General features: G+C 37.0%; 2 protein-coding genes across 3 annotated transcripts in view; one reads left to right on the top strand and one right to left on the bottom strand.

Annotated features, from left to right (window-relative positions):
- LOC149777696 (abasic site processing protein HMCES-like) overlaps positions 1–2,565 on the bottom strand; it is a 45,300-nt gene extending 42,735 nt beyond the window's left edge. The window contains exon 1 of the mRNA XM_089938747.1: positions 2,433–2,565. Within this exon, the coding sequence (XP_089794873.1) occupies positions 2,433–2,452 (20 nt within the window). The 5' untranslated portion in view covers positions 2,453–2,565. The remainder of the gene's footprint in view (positions 1–2,432) is intronic.
- Positions 2,566–2,737: 172 nt separating this feature from the next.
- LOC149777695 (serine/threonine-protein kinase N2-like) overlaps positions 2,738–15,754 on the top strand; it is a 130,690-nt gene continuing 117,673 nt past the window's right edge. Inside the window, exon 1 of one of the 2 annotated variants that reach the window (XM_089938745.1) lies at positions 2,738–3,006. In XM_089938745.1, coding sequence (XP_089794871.1) covers positions 2,974–3,006 — 33 coding nt within the window. In that variant the 5' untranslated portion in view covers positions 2,738–2,973. Of the gene's footprint in view, positions 3,007–15,490; positions 15,562–15,754 lie in introns of those variants that run through there. The other variant, XM_089938744.1, reaches the window with a different exon arrangement.

The raw sequence follows: 15,754 nt of genomic DNA, 5'->3' as shown, positions 1-15,754 counted from the left end.
AACAGACAGAGGGCCACATCTTACTGCCAGTTTACTTACTTACACCCTCAGCTTGACTCTACTTACAAGACACTTTATATACCAACATTCTGTCACCATGGTTTCATATCAATTTTATTTCCCCCAAACTCCCAAGATATTATGTCACATGCAGACAAAAATTTCATACCTAAAAATAAAATCGCTTCTCAATAGCAGAAACATTGGCCATTGTTCTTCATTTGCAAAGGGGAAATGTCACACAAAAGAAACAGCATTTTCTATAATATCTCATGCCAAAAAGGTCAAAGGTAGGGCCAAAAAGGTCAAAGGTCAGGTCACTGCAATGGAAGGACAAATATTTAAAAGTCAATAAAAAAAGATGCTGAAATATTTATCCAGTTGTTTCCTACGTAACTTCCTTGAAATTTATCTTGCTTTAATTTACTCCAAAATCAAAGAGTGTAAATAAATTCAGTTTTCAATTTCACATATCTTTGTACTTGAGAAAACAGAAGTTAATAAAAAAGTTGATAAAATAGTTAATATTTCTGCAAGATGGCAAAGGGTTAAATCCATGTTTAAAATACTATAGGCTGGTGCTAATTATAACCAAATAAGCAGTCCAGAAGTTTATAACTCTTACACTGGTGATGAGTTTTATTGAAATCACATTATCTAGTGATTTAAATTTTACAAAAAAAAGTGTGCCGCTTTGGTTCAAACAAATAACGTATTTTGAGGTTGCAAAAATTACATCATAACAAGATATTTTCATTTTTTTATATTTCTGAAATTCCCAACCCAGTAATAAATTAAACCTTTATTATGGAAAGATAACTTTAGATCAAGAGGGGCAAGTTTAAAGTTTGTGGCGATGGTGAAGCATGATAATGTATATGTACTAAATACTTCAATGTACAATGCATATTGATTTTAATACTCAATCTAAGGAACATCAGTTAACCTTTTGAAAACTGTCTGAAATATTTTAAAAACAGAGCTATTCCAAATTCTCTAAGTGCATGTGTTTATTGCATATTTTGCACATTAAATAAATCAAATACAACTGATAAGATAACACCAAAATGGCTCACTAAAATTATATGGCCCGATTCACAAAATTTTGGAGGTATTGCTTTGTAGAAAGCACCCATAATTTCATGCAAGAGTTATTTCCCCTTTGCTTGAGGACAGCTACATAATACCTATTGGAACATCACTTGGACTTTTCTGTTAGGTCATCAAATAACACCGTCAGTAGGTGTAGGAACCCAGGACAATTTGATGTGTTTGGTGATTTGCCTCTTGCACAACAAGTTACGACTGCAATGGCCAAGATTGTTTCACCTTGTCTCCTTCTGCTGGCATATGAAGAATATAGTAATTAATGGCAACAAATTACATCGTAGGTTTCTATCTCGATTTGACAGATAAAAGGCAGAGGAAGTTTTGACTGACATAATACAAGTATTGACAAATTACTCACGGGGATTCTATGCATTTAAGAACTCCATAGTTCTGAGGTATTTTGAAATAAAACAGTCTCTATATACAAGTTAAGAAATAAATAAGATTTTTAGTTATGTTTTTTCCCAAAAGTTTATCTCAACTGTAAATTTAGTCTGGACAGATTCTTACATTATTTTTATAAATAACTTTTTTATCAAAAATATGAATGGGCAATCCGTTGAGCATAATGTTAATTTTTTGACCCCAATTACCCGCCCTTACGTAAAGGGACATCACTCTTACAAAACGGCAATATATATATATATATATATATATATATATATATATATATATATATATATTCTTCCTTTCTTTAAACAGTTTTCCTATGTATACGCTTTCGTTTGCGTACATGTGTTAATGGTCTTGCCTACCCATGGTACGACCTCGTGTAAACCAACACTGCATATTTGAAGAAAACAAACGCAGGTTCACATGCTAATAGGCCCAGATGAACAATATCCGCAACTATTGCTATTATACTGCAAGACCTAGCTCTAGAATGTCGTGCTGAATCAAGCAACCCAAACGTCTTAGCTCGTGGCCAAGTGGAATGTCAAGAGCGTTCCAGCATACGTTCTGTTCTGGTCAAACAATAGTTGTTCCCGAGGTGAGAAAAGAAATACGAGATTGCTAGAAGCATTTCAGAGCCTGTTTCACCATGCTTCCCTCCTCCGACCAACAAATTGTTCTCCGTTTCTTGTCAGTTGGCTTAGGCTACTATCTTAATGTTATTATTTTTATTTTTTTTTAAGCCACAGAACAGTTTGTTGATCTACTCCCTAGAGAATATATCAGGACATCACATACATGAACTAAGCATATATATATATATATATATATATATATATATATATATATATATATATATATAATACGGTTCATCTGGTACCGATGATAATTCAAAATTTGTCACATTTTGTAAATAACTGAAAGCGTACCAAGCAGTTCTACCACACATTCGCCTAAATTGACGTGCAAGTTCCCGCCACTTGTCGGATCAAATCCCACAATGCAACGCGACAGGAACTGGAACCAATGTGAATAAATGCATCTAAAATATGCGATAGTTGAAATGTATTAGTATTATTTGTTCACGTTATTTATTGCAGAATGCAGCGGTAATTTGTTTTCTCCATATGGTAAATATAAAGTTCCTCAAAGTAGCCAACGAAATTCAATATTGAATGTCCTCCTACATCAGGTATGAGAAATTAATTTTGATTGGATACGAAATGAAGCAAATAACCACGTGATCTATTCAATGTCATCCAAGAGGAGAAATTTGTGAATGTCTCTGAACTTTGGAATAACGTATTCATCGAACAAAATATAAATAGTTTGTTTACATTCCTGCTCCATAAATCTGGCATAGCTATTCCCTTCGTGATAGACTCGAAATGCTGCTCTGCCAGCTAAAATAGCGTGAACTGGAGCTTCAAATGATTCTTTATAATCGCAATCGGCGGACTACATTTGAACATGGCGACCGATATTGCAGGATCCAGCTATCAGGTAATATAATGTTGGTTCTTTATACCTGTTCTCGTTGCTGAATTACTTTAGTGCCGTTTGTTCTATCATGCAGTAGCCTTGTAACAAATTAAGTGACTTGTCCACTGATGATCTATGACGGGACCTTGTCCATTACCCCGCCCCCGCTTTCTAAGTAAGAGATGACTTACGGGACAAAGTACAGTATTTGTCAAGTACGGTATTTGCCACATTCAGCATGTTTACATTTTCAGCTTAGAGGATCATTCAAATTAAGACTAGAGAATCCTGAGAATAAAAACTTAGACATTTGCAAACTTCCTGAATCAACTTCAATAATGTGACGGAACATTTTGCTAGTTAAAAGACCCGGATTTTTGCTTGCAAGTAAAAGTTCATTGAGTGCATAGCTTTAGTTCAGATTTATAAAAAAATTGTTTTGTACATTTGATCTGGATATCAGTTCAACGAATATCAAAGTTCATACAAAAGTCAGTACGCAAAAAAACCCTCAAAAATTATTGTTAGAGGAGACAATTCTGAAATTCCATCAGTATTAGCAGTTGTTCTTAATGCCCAAACAGTTCAACCCACACAATATCAGTACTCCAATGTAAATCTTTTTTGCATTGATTATAGCAATAGGTTTGGTACATAAATCTGATCTCAATTCCTACTGGGCTGATGATGATGTGATATCAACCCCATACTTCAGCAATAAAATGAGTATGGGATAGATTTCTAGCTATTTTAAGCAATTTACACCTGGCAGACAAGGAGAACAATCAAGTTGACCCTTTATACTAGATCTGCCCAATAAATGAAAAAAATTGAAGCATTTGCTGAGGTTTATTCACCAGATATGAACCTCAGTTTTGATGATATTAGCATAAATAACAAGTGAAAACTTTTCATGAACATTTTTATTACTGACTCTGGGGGTCTACACTTACCTCTGACATTCATGGAGTGGATGTTTACAAAACTGTTACCTTTTCTTTACCTGTGATTTTCACAATTTAGATATAACATCGTGACGGACATTACATGTACATGGTTAACTACTAAAGAATATATTTTTTAGATATATTTGAACTGTTCCATCAAAAAACAAACAAAAGAATTACACATGAAATATAATCATAACTTGTCATTTTACCTGTATTTGCACCTGTACATGCAAATGCGTTAAACTTACACGTGTCTTGATGCTAATCTTAAAGTTTAGACATCCACCATCATGTTTCATATAGAGATTGTATATCTATTGTGTATATTTATTGCAATACGTGCAGTTTAAAAACTGTACAGTTTCTTTTTTTTCTCTCAAATAATTCAGCACTGAGGGAGCTTGTACTGCAAAACAATATAGCACTTTAAGGGTTAATGAAATATTTCAGTCTTAGTATTTCTTCATTATTTATGTAATATATATTTATGCATTCTTCAACTCTCCCTCTGTGACTTGTAAACAATGGGGTCCAAAAATATAGATCGCACTATAAGTATGGACACGAGTTACAGAGGGACTTCTGAAAAATAATTTGCACAATCTCCGCTGACAAAACTGGGCTATTTAATGGCTGTGTACTCATTTTATAATCGCTTTGACAATAATTGTCAATCAAGCACTTTTTCTACCAAAGTTGTTCATTATTCTGTATAAATTACATTTATTTTCAAGATGCCAAACATATGAAAGATCATTTAGATTATTCCAACTGGTTTTAAGAACATTCCTGTGTATGCAAAACACATTTATGTATTATGTCGCTAAATTTTGTTGTTGATTGGTTCCCAGCTTATTATGGTAAAAGCAGGGAAGCAGATTAACTGTCGATGTACCAAAAAATGAGATTATTTTATGAAAAAAAAATTGAGACATTTATTTCCTGTCAGAATGGTCTGCTTGAAACTAAATTTGTGTACTTTCAGTTAGTAAACTATTTATACTGTGATTTCATTGCAAGTAATAGCGAAACTTCACATCCTTGATGACATCTCTTTGGACATTATAGCCGTGTTCAGTTGATCAGTTCAAACAAGTTCACCCTGACTGATGACCGGGACCACTAAATCTTATGCATTTGGGACTTCAGTGCTTTTTAACATTTCTTTTATACCACATCCTTTATTTGATACAAAAGAGGCAATTAAAATGATAATAGAAAGGAGGCCAGCTTTTAATTCAGTGAAACAATACAACAAATAGTTCCACAAGTCAGCTATCAAAATACAGGTGTCACTTATTTAGGTTCTCAAAGAAACGCTCGTAGACATAGTTGTAGATTGACACATTTTACATTTGAGTACAAGAGGGTGCATTACATTTATGATCATTACACTTAAGCCTAACTAAACTATAGAACTAAAATACAAACTTCACTTGATGAACAAAAAAATATTTAACTGGTTTTTATTCATTCAAGTACTGGTATCTTGTAGGAGTAAGTGACATTTTCATTGATCCAAATTTCATTGAATATCATTATTTATGGTGAACTAAGTTTGTCATTTGGAAAGAAAATATTAAAAAAAATTGTGACTTCTTATGAAATATTGTCAGTTGAATGATGCTGATTCAGAATTCCAGGATTAAGACTTACACATACATGCACATGATAGTGTTAAATGCATACCTTAATATGGTTACTTTCAAAACATTTCGTGCCTGAAGAAGCATAAATTAAATGCGAAAGTAGTTGCACAGAATTTTCAGCATTTGTGTTGTTCTTTATCACAATTACCTTATTATGGGATATTTTTTGAGGTGTTATACGTAATAAAGGGATCAAATGTGGTCTATGATGGCATTTGAATCTTTGGCAGAGGTGAGGTATAAAGGAAAAATGATTTAGGCATTAACACTTGAGTAAAGTAGTCTGATTTTTTTTTCCTTCATGTTTAATTGCTGTTGAGTTGTTCAAGACATTTCGAGTTAAATTTTGATGATATATAATAATTAAGATGTCCCTTGCTCACACTTGGTTTTTGTTTAAACTTAATAGTATAGAGTAACTGTATAAAGCAAGACTTTCATCAGATGTTACTGCTACAATGAGTAAGGAGGACTTTGATAGAGCAGTTATACAATGGACGAAAACTTTGCTTTACTTAAGGTATTTTGAAATCTGACTAAACACAAGAGTCATTTCTTGTCATATTTGTAATATTTGAAGTATGGCATTGTTGTGTGACAAATAATAGTACCAAATTAGGGCAATTTCAGGCACGGGAATTCGGGTTGGGGCTTGTCGAATTTGAACCTGGGAGGTTGTGATTGTTTTAGTCACTAGCCTAGGGCCTGGATCTGGAAATTTTTTCTGTGAGAACTGTCCAGCGTTAGAATTTGTCTATTTTTCATTTGAGGTTCTGCCATTGTTGTGAAGGTTCTCTAGGTGATGAGTTATTATAATGACTAGTGGTTTTGATGTACCATTGAATATATACCATTGTACCATTTTATGTACCATTTTATTTATTTGATTTACCATTGAATAAGATAAAAGACAATAATTAACTTATCCAGAAATAAAATAAATTTATTTAGAGACAAAGGTCAAAGGCTTAATTCACCAACTACATTAAAGGATTAACTCTGTACGCAAATATTAATGTTTGAAAATGATACTTTTGAGAGATTATTTAACCCTTTACCTCATGCAAGCGTCTTTGGATGCGTCTACTCCATTCGCTTGGAGGCGCCTTTTGACGCCTGCTGTAAACATCAGCCATTTTTAGCTGGTTTTCGTAGCATCATCTTTGGGGAAAACCCCCCATTAGATACTAAATTCATTTCTGCGAATGACAATTACGTCAGATCACGTTGTTGCTATTCATGCACTGGTCGATATCTGCTATTTAAAGTAACTGGGTAGTAATCTCCACTCCCTAAAATGGCGGCCGCGGTTTTCATTCAGTACGTATGAAGTTTTCACGATTAGAATCACAACCACGAAAGATTCAATAAATTAGGTAAAGTCTCTGATATTGATGTAGGCAGCAATTAGTTTTTATAATTTATCAAATTCAGATGACTTAGTGATGTAGACACACACAAAAACCTTGTAAATTTCGACTATCGGAAATGGCAGCTGCGGTTGGTCACGTGGCCTCACTGACATAATGGTGAACGAGTTCTCTCTCCATTTTAAAGCACATTAGAAAAAATTCTTCTGTGAAAAATAATTACACAGCTATAAAAATCGGACTTTACTTTTAAATTTTTCCAGATATAATATATGTGTACCAAAAATGTAAAATGGTTAAAATTGCTGTTAAACGTAACATCACTACATTGCTTAACAGTTAACAGGCAGGCCTATACGTATGCTGTTGACGAGGTAACATGTGTTCTATTTATAGCGTGCTGCACTTAGTCACTATGCTTTATGAGGTAAAGGGTTAAGAACATTTATTTTTTTGTCCATTTAATTTTTTTCCAAAGAGTATATATATACAGTATAGAGTCTCCTGTAATAATTACAAAAACAACATATAAATGCTGCCTGTGGGTGCTGCATTTGCTAAAATCAAATCGCTTTGAACAAAATCCTCCTGGTAGTTAATCATTCGAGATAAGTACCATTTATTTCAAAACACTTATCTTAGAAATCTCACATTGTATATTTATCTGCTAACGCCTTGACATAAAATCTTCAACATGCATCAAAATAAATCTTTGAAAAGACACAATCAGACTGCCCAAGGAAAACTTAGGACTGGACATTTGGTGAATCCATGATATGTACAAATATTTTGATGACGGTGTAATTGATAAGTTAAAATATAAACATACAAATATTTTGATGACAATATAACTGATAAGTTAAAATATAAACATATAACCCATATTTGTCAAAACTTACTTAAAATGTAAAAATTTTACGTTTTCACATCTGCGTGAGAAAATGCGAGGCGTTGACATTGCCTATAAGATGGAAATTACACATGCAATATATGAATGAAATGGTATGCTGAAGAAGAATGCACTGCACATAAATGCTAAAAAAATGTGTTTATATATGTATATATGTGCGTGTTTCCCCTCTTTGGGATAGTTGTAATCTGGCCAATAAAGTAGTTGTACCAAACCTTTATTTTATGTTAATCAGCAAAACATATCACTGGGGTGCATCAATTTACGTACCATTGACGATTTTTGTGCGTCAAATTGGAAAAGTCGAGTGATGCATCGGTAGATAAAACACTGCTCATATTTGTATTATATTTTGTGTTTTGCTGTACATATTCGGATTTAATGTACATTTTGTAAGCCAGGTTTAATATCCAAGTAATAATTGAGATTGTTATCTGCCAGAGCAAAGGTCTTTGCTTTGCTCACTTAATTTTCCCAACCCTTTGATCATGCCACGAATCTGATACTTGCTTTGTGCCAAGTAGTTCTATATTCAGATAACAGTTTATTTGAACTTCCCTTGATCATGTAGCACAGTTGAAACCTATTCAGTTGTGGCATATGATTTGATAGATTTCCTAGAATGTATGTTCAAAGTCTAATGTACATAGCCCCAAATGTTGCATTGTTTCAAATTTATATTCAAAATTCCTATGAATACCAGTAAAAACAAACCAAGGACGGTTTTCCTATATGTTTCTATAAAAAGAAAATCAGATTACTTCATAGAATCAAAGTTGGCTTCCAGAGCTGGCTTGCTTTGCAAATAAAATAAGCTTTGTTTATTTATAGACCTAGTTGAAACAACAGGTTTTTTTCTTTTTTTCCAGGTGTTTAGTCACTGCTCAAGCTTCTGTTTGCTACCATGTTGTCATAATTGTTACATTGATGTTTACCTTGTGCAATAGCATATACAGCATTGTATGTCTTTCTGAATTGTAACCCATGCTAGTAAAACTATCTTAATTTATACTAGCATTGAATGTATTTATTAATTATTATTATTGTTGTTTTGGGGTGTAATGTTATATTGTTAAAATGGATATAATGCACTCGTGGTTGTGTTGCACTGTGTCATGCATGAATTGATGGTGCTTTGAAGCAATTGTCACTTTGTTGGATGAAAATTTCAGTTTGGTATCATGTTGAAGCCTTTGAGAACCAAGTACAGTTCATTTATGCATTTCCACATTAATGAAAACTACAAAGTTAGTTTATTTCAGTGTGTTTTCAAATAAGCGTTCTATTTACCTACAGGTGAAAGTGGCAAATTCAACACAATTTGTTTCATACCCTTAAGTTCTTGGACATATGATCAAGGTAACAAAAAGTTTAACCACAAGTGATAGGACTGGAAAAAATCATTTATTTTATTTTGTATTAAGATGTACTGTAGATGGTACTAAATGAAAATGGTGCCAAGCTGACATCCAGTACACCCACCATGACAGCAATTTTGAATTTCTTACCACTCTTCATAGCTATATCAGGTTTTCACGGGAAGACTAATTACAATATCTAGCTGGTCCGAAATGAAAATGGTGCCAATCTTTCCTCAAGTATTATTGTATCAGTGAACATACTGAAAATCTTGTCACCGAGTCTTGGGAATGGATGGTCATGACGGCATAGGATTTCACCTAAGGTTGTCTGAAATGTCTGTTATGTCCTTATAGCCAGTATGGTTGCAACAGTGGTGCAGACCTTATAGCCAGTATGGTTACCACAGTGGTGCAGACCTTACAGCCAGTATTGTTGCCACAGTGGTGCAGACCTTACAGCCAGTATGGTTGCCACAGTGGTGCAGACCTTACAGCCAGTGGTTGCCACAGTGGTGCAGACCTTACAGCCAGTGGTTGCCACAATGGCTTTAATTTGAAATCTGATCAATCAGGATATCAACATTTGAAGAAAAAAAACATGGTTATACTTGAATTTAGAAATTCTTTTCTGATTGTAGATCTTTAGTCGATTTGAGGTACTTCTATTTTTTAGGCTTTACTGAATTTTGTGTAATTTATGAATTACACACCCTTCATTCATGTAATAGCCAATCTGGTTGCCACATGGAATTTATTGTTCTTTTTCCTCGCTAATGACACAAACTTTAACATTTTCCACATCTACTTGTTTGGGAAGCTGCAGAGTTGTTGAGAACCTGTATCAGACCATTAAACTGTAATGTAAGGATTTGAAATGGTACTGGTAACAGTGTTGTAAATTATTGGACTGTTTTCCAATGTATGTGTGTGTGTGTACACATGCATTAAGTTGTGAAACTTCTCGTATACTATCGGGTGGGAAGATTGTTGCCTACTATAACCAATAATGAATGATGCCCTGCCATTATTTCTAATGTGAAAGCCTGGTTGAGCAACCGAAAGTATTATTACAAAATTATAATGACATAGATTACAATAGAATTTATATATTTTCCAGTGACATATGTGATCATTACATTGTCCCTCTGGGTATCTACAGCAGGGTGCCTGAATTATCTCCATATAATTAGGTATTCAGAGTGCTGGGTGATTGCTGTCAGCTAGACACCATGCAAACCTTTGTGTCAGGATGTTGCTGTCAGCTAGTCACCATGCAAACCTTTGTGTCAGGATGTTGCTGTCAGCTAGACACCATGCAGACCTTTGTGTCGGGATTTTCAGTATCTGATTTAGTGATAAGTCCATGCTATCAGCTGTTCAGGGTGAACCCATATTGAAACAAGATTTGTAAATTTTTGCCTCGTCAACACACCTAATGCCTATGATCTTGTAATATTATTGCGAAGTGGTCTTTTGAAGAAATGGGCACTTGTTGTGGAGCTATTATGACCATTGCTACTGTTGGTTAACATTAGCTAATGGAATAATTGGCAAGTTAAATCACGACTGATTTCATTTGTTGCATATTATATTGGCATGTTGGGTCATGGATAAACAAAAGTCCCACATGGATTTACAGTTGCTAACAGTTTATACACAGAATTAATGATAGCACTAGTTTAACAAATTTTAATAATTTAAACTCAGATAAAATGTGGAATATTTGTGGTCAAGGTGGCCATCTTGTAGCAAGCTGATGGACAACATAAAAACATCATAGAAGGACATTTTTGGTTTCCTTTTATTAGCTGATCTTTTCTTTCAACGTGACTGATGGTGAGTTACAAGTTTTGTCTGCAAATTGGGGCTAACTATATATATATATATATATATATATATATATATATATATATATATATATATATATATATATATATATGACAAAAGTTATTGAATAATTTTGATTATGGTAATCATAGGTACATCCACAGGAATTCCCTAAGCAAACAGAAATGTCGGCTGTGCGAGTGGATTTTCATAGTTGGTTTGCTGTCAAAACTCGTTTATTTTTAGTGGTTTTATACTGCTGTTGTATGGTGTATGAAGACATGTACATTGGTCTTAGAATTCCTACTCACCTGAAGTAAATGTTATGGTCGGGTGGGTGAAGATACTACTAAAATGAAAAGCATTAAGACATGCAGTATTGTGATAGAAATAAAACATGTAAGATCCAGCTCACAGCGGTCAGGTAAATTTTCTAATCCAAGATCTTAGTAAAGGCAGACTAATGTTTGTCTTTTAATGAAAAGGGTGTTCTGCCAAGATCTGAGTAACGGCTTACTGGTGTTTGTCTTTAATGACAAGGATGTTCTGCCAAGATCTGAATAAAGGCTGACTAGTATGTGTCTTTAATGACAAAGGTGTTCTGCCATGATCTGAGTAAAGGCTGACTAGTGTGTGTCTTTAATGAAAAGGGTGTTCTGTCAAGATCTGAGTAAAGGCTGACTAGTGTGTGTCTTTAATGAAAAGGGTGTTCTGCCAAGATCTGAATAAAGGCTGACTAGAGTTGTCTTTAATGACAAGGGTGTTCAGCCAAGATCTGAGTAAAGGCTGACTAGTGTGTGTCTTTAATGACAAGGGTGTTCTGCCAAGATCTGAGTAAAGGCTGACTAGTGTTTGTCTTTAATGACAAGGGTGTTCTGTCAAGATCTGACTAAAGGCTGACTAGTGTTTGTCTTTAATGATAAGGGTATTCTGCCAAGATCTGAGTAAAGGCTGATTAGTGTGTGTCTTTAATGAAAAGGGTGTTCTGTCAAGATCTGAGTAAAGGCTGATTAGTGTGTGTCTTTAATGAAAAGGGTGTTCTGCCAAGATCTGAATAAAGGCTGACTAGTGTTTGTCTTTAATGATAAGGGTATTCTGTGATAGAAATAAAACATGTAAGATCCAGCTCACAGCGGTCAGGTAAATTTTCTAATCCAAGATCTTAGTAAAGGCAGACTAATGTTTGTCTTTTAATGAAAAGGGTGTTCTGCCAAGATCTGAGTAACGGCTTACTGGTGTTTGTCTTTAATGACAAGGATGTTCTGCCAAGATCTGAATAAAGGCTGACTAGTATGTGTCTTTAATGACAAAGGTGTTCTGCCATGATCTGAGTAAAGGCTGACTAGTGTGTGTCTTTAATGAAAAGGGTGTTCTGTCAAGATCTGAGTAAAGGCTGACTAGTGTGTGTCTTTAATGAAAAGGGTGTTCTGCCAAGATCTGAATAAAGGCTGACTAGAGTTGTCTTTAATGACAAGGGTGTTCAGCCAAGATCTGAGTAAAGGCTGACTAGTGTGTGTCTTTAATGACAAGGGTGTTCTGCCAAGATCTGAGTAAAGGCTGACTAGTGTTTGTCTTTAATGACAAGGGTGTTCTGTCAAGATCTGACTAAAGGCTGACTAGTGTTTGTCTTTAATGATAAGGGTATTCTGCCAAGATCTGAGTAAAGGCTGATTAGTGTGTGTCTTTAATGAAAAGGGTGTTCTGTCAAGATCTGAGTAAAGGCTGATTAGTGTGTGTCTTTAATGAAAAGGGTGTTCTGCCAAGATCTGAATAAAGGCTGACTAGTGTTTGTCTTTAATGATAAGGGTATTCTGCCAAGATCTGAGTAAAGGCTGACTCCTTGGCATCCGCCCGTCTACGAGAGACAATGGCATAGCTCCAAAGTACGCTTTTGCTTATCCTTCTTTTTTAGCTCTCTTTTCAGCTTGCTTTATTCTTCTCTTTTCCTCTGCGTTTTGAACTCCCTGCCTGACAGCTAAACGCCAGCTGGAACGGTTGTTTGCAGAGCTCTCCCAGTCGTTGACATTGATGTTTGCTGTCTTCATATCCTTCTTGCAAACCTCTTTGTAGCAGAGATGTGGTCGTCCAGTAGGTCGTGCACCTTCTGCTAACTCCCCATATAACAGGTCCTTGGGAATGCGACCTGGGTCCATTCTCTTGACATGGCCGAGCCAGCGAAGGCGCCTCTCGCTGAGTATGGAGAACATGCTGTTTATGTTGGCGCGTTCTAGAACCTCTGTGTTGGGTACTTTGTCCTGCCACTGGATGTGCAGAATGTGCCGCAGACATCTCAGGTGGAAGCTGTTGAGTTTCCTCTCGTGTCTTGCATAGGTGGTCCATGTTTCGCTGCTGTAGAGAAGTGAGCTGAGCACGTATGCTTGGTAGACACGCAGTTTGGTCTTCTCTGTGAGGTTGGGGTTGTTCCAGACCCTCTGGTTAAGCCTGGCCATCACTGCTGTTGCCTTGGCAATCCTGCCGCCCACCTCAGAATCAATGGAGAGTGAGCTGGAGATGTTAGACCCGAGGTATATGAAGTTCTCGACAACCTCCAAATTGTACCCATCGATGGAGACAGAGGGAGGAGAGTCTATGTCCTGTGCCATGACATTTGTTTTCTTCAAACTGATGGTCAGTCCAAATTCCTTACATGCATGGGAGAGGCAGCATACCAGCTGCTGAAGTCCATCTTCCGTGTGTGATGTCAAGGCTGCATCGTCAGCAAAGAGCAATTCATGGATGAGTACCTCTGTGACTTTTAGTCTTAGGATGGAGACGGGCGATGTTGAACAGCTTGCCGTCAGCCCAGGTATGGATGTACACTCCCTCGCTGCAGTCCTTGAATGCGTACTGGAGAAGCATGGAGAAGAAGATGGCAAAGAGCGTCGGTGCAAGGACACAGCCTTGTTTGACTCCACTAATGACTGGGAATGCTTCAGATGTTGCGCCATTGAAGCACACTGTGCTGTGCATGTTCTCGTGGAACGACATAATGACAGCAAGCAGACGTGGGGGGCAGCCGATCTTCTGCAGGAGTCTGAAGAGTCCACTCCGACTAACCATGTCAAACGCCTTCGTCAGGTCTATGAAGGCAATGTAGAGGGGCATCTGCTGCTCGCGACACTTCTCCTGCAGCTGACGTAGTGAGAAGATCATGTCTACAGTTGACCTGCCGGCTCGAAATCCACACTGGGATTCTGGGTAGACGCGGGAGGCTAGGATCTGCAAGCGTGCCAAGGCAACACGGGCGAAGGCCTTTCCGACGATGCTGAGGAGGGAGATGCCCCGATAGTTGTTGCAGTCGCTACGGTCTCCTTTGTGTTTGTACAAAGTGATGATGTTGGCGTCACGCATGTCCTGTGGGATGTATCCCTGTTCCCAGCAAAGGCAGAGGAGTGTGTGCAAGGGCTGGAGCAGTGCTGGTTTTCCGCTCTTGAGGACTTCAGGCGGAATGCCGTCGCTTCCAGGAGCCTTCCCACAGGCAAGGCAATCGATGGCTTTTCCAAGCTCTTCCAGGGTGGGCTGTGTGTCTAGCTCCTCCATGACAGGCAGGTCTGGAATGGCATCCAGGGCAGTTCCAGTGACACTGTTTTGGGTTGCATATAGCTCGAGATAGTGCTCAACCCATCGCTGCAGTTGTTTCCCCTGGTCTGTGATGACTTCGCCCGACTTGGACTTGAGGGGGGCGGTCTTGTAGCTGGGGGGGCCTATCGCCTTTTTGATACCCTCATACATTCCTCTTGTATCCCCAGTGTCAGCAGCTGTCTGTATACTGTTGCAAAGGTTCAGCCAGTAGGTGTTGGCACAGCGGCGGGCGGTCTTCTGGGCGTTATTCCTTGCAATCCTGAGGGCTTGTAGTGTTCTGGGGCTAGGTGCAGCCTTGTATGCCAGGAGGGCTTTCCTCTTTGCCTCAGTCACGGGCTCCATCTCCTCCCAGTTTGCCTCATACTAGTCGACATTCTTTCGCTCCCTCTTCCCGTAAGCTGTGATGGCTGAATTGTACACAGAGTCATGGATATGGGACCACTTCGCATTGAAAGAATGTAACTCCTGATACGAGTAACACTTGCTTTTGGTTTGGTTAGGTACTTTATGGCACGGCAGCACAAGTAGGTTATTTAGTGTCTTGACAGTTAACATGTCTTGTCCCAAGGACACACCACCATCGTTGACCCAGGCTGATGTAAAAGTAGGATTCGAACTCATAGCATTGGCTTAATTGATGTTGAAAATGATCAAATTTACATTCTGTCAATGAGTAAAGTAAGATCTGCTAGGTTTAACACATATAATACCCCAAGATTGTACACATTTTGATATCAATTTACCCTAATTTGCATGCATTCTCGTTTATAGGATTTATTTTTTATGACAAACATGGTAGCTATTACCATACCAAACAAGCTCTGAAATGTTTATTTTTGTATTATCTTATTCAGAACACAATGCAGCATTGAGCATGAAGCTAGTATGCTGAAGATCACGAGCAAGACGCATGCTAGAAAAAGCGTGGTAAAGTTTGCATTGGTTTGTTAGATGTGAAGTGTAGCAAGCACTAGTTTAGTTCCATTTACATGCTTCTAATTGTTTTCCTCTAAACCCAAAGAAGTAGAAATAGTAGTCAACTGTTAGGGGAATATTGCATTTAGGTGTGGAATTTTTTTGTCTGTCATTTTCCTATTCAGTCAATGTTTATATACATTTG

This window comes from Sinohyriopsis cumingii, chromosome 17 (assembly GCF_028554795.1).
Source record: "Sinohyriopsis cumingii isolate HCF-2022 chromosome 17, ASM2855479v2, whole genome shotgun sequence".
Lineage (NCBI taxonomy): Eukaryota > Metazoa > Mollusca > Bivalvia > Unionida > Unionidae > Sinohyriopsis > Sinohyriopsis cumingii.
The sequence above is the reverse complement of the archived record's forward strand: the minus strand, read 5'-3'. Positions and strand labels throughout refer to the sequence as shown.